The sequence below is a fragment of the Carlito syrichta genome, unplaced genomic scaffold (genome assembly GCF_000164805.1).
Source record: "Carlito syrichta isolate Samal-C Ts95f unplaced genomic scaffold, Tarsius_syrichta-2.0.1 Scaffold311903, whole genome shotgun sequence".
NCBI lineage: Eukaryota > Metazoa > Chordata > Mammalia > Primates > Tarsiidae > Carlito > Carlito syrichta.
The window spans coordinates 1,685-10,583 of NW_007255999.1; the positions used below are offsets into that span (position 1 = coordinate 1,685).

Genomic DNA, 8,899 nt, shown 5'->3' on the forward strand with positions numbered 1-8,899 from the left:
AGGGGGAGCAGATCCTGGGGCGGGGCCGACTTTTCCTCTCCAGGACCACTCCGCCCCCTCAGTCTCCGAAATCTGACCTTGAGGTCAGACCCCCAGGATCTGCTCTTAGAGACTCAGGTCCAGCATCACTAGTCTGAGACCTGACCCTGTCCCGAACCTTGTATCTCAGATCAGAACTCTCCCCAATCTGCAATACAGACTTACGGAGATAACATTGCTGATCAAAGCCCCTCACCGTTGCATGCCTTTAAAGACTTGTCCCGGAACCTCCTTTGAGACACCTCCTATCCCCTCAGTATTTGCCCTCACGCCTTCCAAAGGGGCCAGATCTCGGGGAGGGTCTCCACATGGCCTTCTTTTCTGAAAGAGAGCCTTCTCTAGTATCTTCCTTCATAACTCCCAACACATGCTTAGCAACCCTAAGAGTTTCCAGGGGGATTCGACCCTTTGAAAGGCCATTTGGGCCTCGCCTTTCTGTCACAGACCTCTTCCCCACACCTCAGGCCTCCAAATCCCACTGTGGCCCTAGCATCTTCCATCAGACCCCTGTCACTGTCTGACTTGAGAGACTCCTTCAGTTTCTAGAGTCTGTCCTTAGAGACTTTCTCTATTAGGGAATTCTTCCTTTTTCATGCTCGCCGTGTGTCTTCAGAGACTACTCACAGGCCTCAGCATCTTTCCCATTAGACTCCCTTAACCCCCAGAGCCTCCCAAGGGCCCAGACATCAGGGAGAAGCTGGACACAATCCTTGGTCATAGATCCCCAGCCAGCATCTGCTCTTGCAGACCCTGCTGGCTTCTAACCCGCTCCATCAGGAACTCACCTTCCCAACCCCACCCTAGACCCAGTCTCTGCCTTGAAAAGCTGACCATAGTTCTAGCTTCTCTTAATCTCACATCAGGCCTCAGAATCTGCTTTCAGATCCTTTTAAGATCCCTAGCATTTATAGTCAGGGACCTCCAGCGTCCTAGGACCCTAGTATCGTCAGATTTCCTTTTTCCCACAGGCTCATTTGTTTTCTCTCATGTAGAAAACCCCCTTTCAGTATCTTCTCTCAGAGTCTCCATGGGGTTCAACATACTTGGTCAGAGAAACCCAACCCCATTTGGGGACCTAGCCATGTTTGCTTACTGATCTTTTCAAGGTCTGGAGTGTCTGGCTTAGCTTCCCCTTTCCACCTCCTCAGAGCAGCTGTGGCATCTACCATGTCCTGTCAGAGATTGACACAGGGCCTTTGTACTCCATTAGAAATCCCTCCCTGTCTACCCTCAGAGACCTCTCCCAGCCCTTCAGCATTCACCTCCCCAGGCTGTAGCTAGAACTCTGTAGCATAAATGTCAGATACACCTTTCTCCCTGCAAGTCTCTTATTTTTTGGTCAAAGATTTCTTTCTGCCAACAGCATATGTCCCCAAAGACCCCCAGGGCCCCAGCATCTTCCTGATGGGGCATGTTTCTCCCGCCACCCCCACCCCAACATCTTGCTGCCTTCTCAGACTCTAGAATCCTCAACTCCATTTCCTTTGCAGCTTCCATGGTGCCCAGCAACTGTCCTCCTACCTCCTTTCAGCCTCTGGGGACCTCCACTGCAATTTCCCAGCCCTTCGCTAAAAGATACTTTTCCAGAGACTTGGATCTGAATCTTTCCTAACTTCTCCATCCTAATAACCTAATGACTCTGTGCCTGCCCCCTTGCAAACCTCCAGGACTCCTCCTCCAAACCTTCTTCTCTGGTTTGGGGGTGGAGAATGTTTAGGCTTCATAATCATCAGTTAGGAGACTCCAGGTATGTTTTGAAACTCTAATCCCATTCAGCTTTGCCAAACAATTCACAGTACGTGTGTTCTAACAGAGACCTGAGCAAATGTTGAGGGAGAAAGAGTATAGATTTTTTTTTCTTTTCTGCTAGGGTTGAGGGAATCTTTAGCTCTTCTCTGGGGTTTCTGCCTCATACTCCTTCTGCTTGACTTGAGGCAGGGCTTTTCCATAGCTTTGCACTTGAACAGTCATCCCAAACTTGCTTAGAACCTTGCAGCCAGCACTAGGGGTCTAGAGGTGCAAGGTCTGGATAATAAAGAGCCCTCTGGCCTTGGGTCATCTCTGATTAGGGAGTGAGAAGATGATGTGTCCCAAACAAACTGACCAAAGACAAGGCAGGGCGATAACTGTAATGGAGTCGTGGAAGCCACTGCAGGTCCAGGGAGGAACTCCCGTCCTCATGTCAGAGTGTTCTGACCACAGACCTTGGCCTCTTTAACCCTCTCAGTAGCCCCTTGAGGACAGTCTGTTTGTCTGTCTCAGGTTTTGGAGAAAATGGGGCTCAAAGGAAATGAGATCCTTACCCCAGGTCAGGGTCAGTAAATGGAAAATATAGTTGGTCTGTGTCTCCTTACTAACTCCCCAAGCCTCTTCCTACCTAAGTTGGATCTTAGCATTCCCAACAATTCACCTGGCTGTCTCCGGGGCCCCAGCCAGCCTTCTCCCTTCCCTCATTTCCCATCCCTTAGCCCTCATTCACCTGGAGGCATTCAGCAGACAGCCACCAGCCACATGACTCTGGGCAAGAGAATGGAGTTTTCTGAGCTTTTGTATTCTCATTTGTGATTTGGGAATAGGGTTTTCTGGTTCTTGGGCATTGTTAAGATTAGACAAATCCCTTTCCCCTGTGCTTGACAGGCAGTAAGCTCTTGGTAGATGGTAAGGAGCGCTTGTCATTGTGGTTAGTGCTAGAATAACAGGCACCAAGATGGAATCTTAGGTACGGTGGGGTAGAACGTGTGTGAACAGCAGTCTTGGGTGAAAGGAAAAACTCAATACTAACAGGAGCATTGAGGGTGAGGGGGAAATGATTGAGTCCTGTTATTTCCAGCATCCGGATCCAGTCATCCCCTACCACCAGATTTCACTTCCACAGCAGGCTGTATTGTTTTGTCTCTGGGACCTAGTGTGTGACCCTCGGCAAGTTACTTGACCTTGTGAGTTCAGGTTTTCTCATTTGTCCAGCAAGGACGCTAAACCCTGCCTTGCAGGGTCAGTGCCATTGAAGGGATGAAATGTGATAATACTGGGAGGCAGCTTGGACTCAGAGTCAACAAGCAGATCCTGGTCTGGTCCCAGCTCAGCCATTCTCTGGGAACCTTGGTCAAGTTATCAAACGTCCCTGAGTGAATTTTTTCTTCCGGTATAAGTTGGGGGGGTTATTACTGATACCAGTCCAAATCCCACAGGGGTAACCTAAGGACAGAGTGAGACAAGGCTCATGAAGTGTTTAGTGTAACATCTGGCAAAAGGAGGACTCCTAATAGATACCCAGTTAACCCAGTTATCATTATCCTTAACCTGTTTAAGGGACTCCGCATGCAGATGAGGCTTGGGAATTGTGTGTTTTCTCGCTTGCTTTTATTGGTCTGGGTTGGTTTTCCCCTAGCAGAGCTGGGGGGCGGGGCTGGGCTTTGTAAAACTTTTGTCCCTAAACCCCTCTGGGTACTGGGTTCTCAGCAAGTTATCGCTCCTGCCATCATGCCACCCTGATGGATGTCCAAGCCTTGCTTCCCTCCTGCACTCCCCTCTCCCCCCGCCATCCCTGGGATTAAGGGAGAGGAGAATGGCTGCTTGTTATTGCCTACCTACTCTGTGCCAGGCTCTATGGTCTGTGTTATTTCTCATCTCGACAACCCCATGGGGAAGGTAAGTGGTATTATCACCCCTATTTTACAGGTGAGACTACTGAGACCTATAGGGGTTAAATGTTACCTGTTAAGGTGTGGCAGTGTTAAGATTTGAAACTGGGTCTGTTCTGAATCCACATCCCTCTGACCTCCCTGCCAGTACATTCTTGTCATTCCTTTCACCCCACAGGATTGGAGTCTCTCCCTCATTATCCTGGGCTGGGGAGATGCAAATGGCTTAGCCTGGGTCAGCAGCGTGGATTTGCAAATCAGACCTCCTGGGTTCATATCTTAGCTCTGATAGCTGTGTTACCCTGGGCAATTCACCTCACCTCTCTGTTTCTTTCCCCTCTTTTCTGTAAAATGGAGGTACTAATACTTAACTCTTACTTTCCCCTGCAGTTGCTACTAACAGACAAAAAGACTGAACCCACGTGCCCTAGGCTCACCTCTGACTTCCCTTTACCCCTCCAGATGTCCAGCTCGCCGCTGTCCAAGAAACGTCGCGTGTCCGGGCCTGATCCAAAGCCGGGTTCTAACTGCTCCCCTGCGCAGTCCGTGTTGTCCGAAGTGTCCTCGGTGCCAACCAACGTGAGTGTCTTCTTCCTGGAGACTGGGAGGCAGGGCAGTGGATGGGAGTCTTTTGTGTCATCACTCTTGCCCTGCTCCTGCATGTCTTCCTGAGCCTGTTTGTCCTCCTCGTCCCTAGGGAATGGCGAAGAACGGCAGTGAAGCAGATATAGATGAGGGCCTTTACTCCCGGCAGCTGTAAGTGATGCCAAGGCTGGGCTGAGAGGTGGGAGGGGGCACTGATAGGATAGGGTTGGGTGGGACAGGCCCTGACCTGGAGTGTCCCCTAACCTGGCAGGTATGTGTTGGGCCATGAGGCAATGAAGCGGCTCCAGACATCCAGTGTACTGGTATCAGGCTTGCGGGGCCTGGGCGTGGAGATCGCTAAGAACATCATCCTTGGTGGGGTCAAGGCCGTCACTCTACATGACCAGGGCACTGCCCAGTGGGCTGACCTCTCCTCTCAGGTACCTCCTCCCAGCCCCCTTGTTACCCTGCTGAGGCACCAGCCCCTCTGAGTGCCACAGCTGCTCCACTTCTTCCCCTATTGCACCCCCTTGCAGTTCTACCTTCGGGAGGAGGACATCGGTAAAAACCGGGCTGAGGTATCACAGCCCCGCCTTGCTGAGCTCAACAGCTACGTGCCTGTCACTGCCTACACTGGGCCCCTTGTTGAGGACTTCCTTAGTGGCTTCCAGGTACCTTGGGTTACCACCCAGCCCTCTGCCCGATTCTCTCAGAGCCCATCTCTGGTTTGTTCAATACTGTCCAGCATTTATGTAATGGATAGGCCATGGGTGTGCTGGGGGAGCCTAGAGGATGCAGGGAAGATGGATCCTGGCCCTGCCTCTTCACAGTGAAAGTTGTTATACAGACAGTTTCGCGTAGTGGATGTGAGCACAGACTCGGGGGCCAGACTGCCTTTAGCTGTGAGCTTTCAGTTCGGCTAATGTAACTTCGGGTAGGTCACTTAATCTCCAGTGCCTTAGCTTTCCTGTTTAGACTGGGCATGATAGCAGTACTGATTCCATGGGCTTTTTGTGAGGGTTAAGCATATAGAATCACACCTGGCACACGATAAGGACTATATTATGGGTGTTTGCCAATTAAAAAGTCTGGGCCAGAAAGAGGACCTCTGGGAGTTGAGATGCTGCCCTGGGCTATCCCAGATGGCCACGGTTCTGCAGCTGAATCCTGATGTAGGAGTAGGAGGAGCTCAGAGCTCACCCTGGTGGGTAAGGATGAACTTTCAGGCAGAGAGCAAAATCCCAGAGATCATGACTGAGCGGGCATTGTCTTGAGACTTGGAAGCAGGTGGGTGTGGCAGGAGTGAGCTCAGACTTTGGCTGAAGACGAGAGTTTTACTCCTGTGTCTTGCAGAGCATGGCAGGCTTGTAGGCAGACAACAGTGGGCGTTTGTCAAATAAGTGAGTCAGCTGTTCTCCAAAATGTCCTCCCAGCTACTGCTTTACCTTTCCTGCTACGGTCTTGGGATTCTTTTTTTTTCCACTGAGTTTCACCCTCACAGAATCTGACATACAGTAGGTACTGTGTGCTTGTGAAAGAGGGTTGAGCCGGGCTCGGTGACTCAGCCTGTAATCCCGCGCTTTGGGAGGCTGAGGTGAGTGGATTGCCTGAGCCCGCGGGTTTGAGACCCACCTGGGCAACTTGGCGAGACCTCATCTCCACAATAAATCAAAAAACCAGCCGGGCGTGGTAGCACGCGCCTGTAGTTCCCGCTACTCGGAAGGCTGAGGCGGAAGGATCGCCGGAGCCCAGCAGGTCGAGGCTGCGGTGGCCGGGAGCGGCCGCTGCACTCCAGTCTGGGCGACAGAGTGAGACTCCAACTCAAAAAAAAAGAAGAAGAAAGAGGGTTGAACCAGCAAAGCCTGTACATCTCTGCCTTAAGGACTGCCTGAGTCCTTTACCCCAATGCTGGGCCCTCTGCCTGAGCCTTCCCTTCTCAACAGGTGGTGGTCCTCACCAACACCCCCCTGGAGGACCAGCTGCGAGTGGGTGAGTTCTGTCACAGCCGTGGCATCAAGCTAGTGGTGGCAGACACGCGTGGCCTATTTGGGTGAGTTCTGTCCCCCACCTCCTTTTCCCCAACCCCTACCAGGCCCAGGCCAAGACCCCCAGGCTCTCACTGCCCTCATCCCTCCTCAGCCACCCAGGTTTTGGATTCTTGCGTTCACCTCTCCCCATGTGGCACAAGCACCGTCTTCTTTCCAAGCAGTGGTGGGCTGAGTTTACTCAGCGAGTATTTACTGCTGATCTTGAGGGTGCACGCAGGGCTTGTATGTGTGTGGAACTTGGACATCAGCCCTATTGCTTCCCTCTATAGGCAACTCTTCTGTGACTTTGGAGAGGAAATGATCCTCACAGATTCCAATGGGGAGCAGCCACTCAGTGCTATGGTTTCTATGATCACTAAGGTAAGGAGACTAGCCCCAGGGGTCCTTGGAAGGCAGGCAGATGGGCAGTGATAGTTCTTCCTGTCTACTCTTGGTACCCTGAACTTGTCTCTAAGACTCACTTTCCTTCAACCAGGACAACCCCGGTGTGGTTACCTGCCTGGACGAGGCCCGACATGGGTTTGAGAGTGGCGACTTTGTCTCCTTTTCAGAAGTGCAGGGCATGCTTGAACTCAACGGAAGTCAGCCCATGGAGATCAAAGTCCTGGGTGAGCTAGGGCCATGGGGAATCAGAGGGGAGCTAGAAGATATGTTTCTGGGCTCTGGCCAGGGGGTCGAAGGGAGAGACATGTCCTTGGTTTCAGAGTGAGGAGAGACACATCTTGGGTGTCTGAAATGAACCAGAGATAGAATCTCTTGTGGTCCAACCAGAGCTGGTGGGCATTGAGGAGAGGTGCTATGCTTGAGCTGTTCCTGGGAGAATGAGTCCCTGGTGTCTAAGCTGAGAGGGAAACGGTCTCCAGTGTTTGAACAGGGCAGATCAGAGGATCCTCTCATGTCTGAGCTAATTTGGACAGGGAGCAGAGATTTTCCAGTGTAGACTTGGGGCTGGAGACATAGGATTTCATGGTGTCTCAGCTGGGTCTGGGAGACAGCGGGGAGATGGTTTCTGATGTCCAAGTGGAGTCTTGAGGCAGAGAGTAGATGGCTTCGGAGGTCTGAGTTGAGTCAGGGATGTTTTTTCCTTGTCTTTTGGGGGTTGTGGATTTTAGGGAGGGTGGTTAGAGTGACAGCTTCCCCATCCACCATAGGTCCTTACACCTTTAGCATCTGTGACACCTCCAACTTCTCTGACTACATCCGTGGAGGCATCGTCAGCCAGGTCAAAGTACCTAAGAAGATTAGCTTTGTGAGTGTGGGGGTTGGCAGGCAGTGGGCTGTGGGGGCATGATTCTAGGCATTTCCAAGTTCTCCATTCCTCTCTTTTGGTTCTGATGCCCTGCCCCCCCACAGAAATCCTTGGTGGCCTCACTGGCAGAGCCCAACTTTGTGATGACGGACTTTGCCAAGTATTCTCGCCCTGCCCAGTTGCACATTGGCTTCCAGGCCCTGCACCAGTTCTGTGCTCAGCACAACCGGCCACCTCGGCCCCGCAATGAGGTGGGTAGGTGGCTGAGCCAGCCAGGACAAGCACCCCTGGTGCTGAAGGCCCGCCATGCCTCTCTGCCTGTCCACTCGCCCTCCTCCCACAAGAGTCTCACAGGTCCTTTGTTGGTTTTTTCTGGCCCTCCAGGAGGATGCAACAGTACTGGTGGCACTAGCACAAGCTGTAAATGCTCGTGCCCTGCCGGCAGTACAGCAAGATAGCCTGGATGAGGACCTCATTCGGAAGCTGGCATATGTGGCTGCTGGGGATCTGGCCCCCATAAATGCCTTCATTGGAGGTCTGGCTGCTCAGGAAGTCATGAAGGTCAGCATGGGTGGGAGGGGCAGGGAGCCAGGTAGCTCCCTGACTCCATCACTTGCTGTCTACCTGTGTCAGGCCCTGATTAACCACTGACCATCTCTCTCTCTCTCTCTGCCCCTCCCCAGGCCTGCTCCGGGAAGTTTATGCCCATCATGCAGTGGCTATATTTTGATGCCCTTGAGTGTCTCCCTGAGGACAAAGAGGTCCTCACAGAGGACAAGTGCCTCCCGGTATGTGAGTGGGGTCAGTGGGGAGGACATCACCATCACTGGGGGTATTGCTGAGAAGGCCTCTCTCTGACCCTCCTCCTTTCATTTTCCTCAGCGTCAGAACCGTTATGATGGGCAGGTAGCTGTATTTGGTTCAGACCTGCAAGAGAAACTGGGCAAGCAGAAGTACTTCCTGGTGAGTGATCCCCTTGGACACCTGCTACTGACACCTCCCCTGGCTTCTGGCCATCTCTTCTGGGGCTTCCCTCTGCATCCCAAGTGAGAGCTTTTGGTTTTTTTTTTTTTCTAGTTGGAATCTCACTCTGTCACCCAGGCCGGAGTGCACTGGCACGCTCATGGCCACCAAACTGCTGGTCTTAGGTGATCCTTCTGTCTCAGCCTTCCAAGTAGCTGGAACTACAGACACACGCCACCACACCCAGCTAATTTTTGTGATTTACTTTAGAGACAAGGTCTCACCAAGTTGTCCAAGGCTGGTCTTTTTTTTTTTTTTTTTTTTTGAGTTGGCGTCTCACTCTGTCACCCAGACTGGAGTGAGGTGGCCGCTCC

General features: G+C 52.1%; 1 protein-coding gene across 2 annotated transcripts in view; it reads left to right on the plus strand.

Moving 5' to 3' along the window:
• The first annotated feature begins 2,038 nt into the window (after positions 1–2,038).
• UBA1 (ubiquitin like modifier activating enzyme 1) overlaps positions 2,039–8,899 on the plus strand; it is a 20,316-nt gene continuing 13,455 nt past the window's right edge. The window contains exons 1-13 of one of the 2 annotated variants that reach the window (XM_008069268.2): positions 2,039–2,047; positions 4,143–4,259; positions 4,378–4,436; positions 4,537–4,705; positions 4,802–4,936; positions 6,209–6,315; positions 6,583–6,673; positions 6,789–6,921; positions 7,465–7,562; positions 7,667–7,813; positions 7,947–8,123; positions 8,246–8,350; positions 8,445–8,525. In XM_008069268.2, the coding sequence (XP_008067459.1) occupies positions 4,143–4,259; positions 4,378–4,436; positions 4,537–4,705; positions 4,802–4,936; positions 6,209–6,315; positions 6,583–6,673; positions 6,789–6,921; positions 7,465–7,562; positions 7,667–7,813; positions 7,947–8,123; positions 8,246–8,350; positions 8,445–8,525 (1,419 nt within the window). In that variant the 5' untranslated portion in view covers positions 2,039–2,047. Of the gene's footprint in view, positions 2,048–3,395; positions 3,688–4,142; positions 4,260–4,377; positions 4,437–4,536; positions 4,706–4,801; positions 4,937–6,208; positions 6,316–6,582; positions 6,674–6,788; positions 6,922–7,464; positions 7,563–7,666; positions 7,814–7,946; positions 8,124–8,245; positions 8,351–8,444; positions 8,526–8,899 lie in introns of those variants that run through there. The other variant, XM_021718180.1, reaches the window with a different exon arrangement.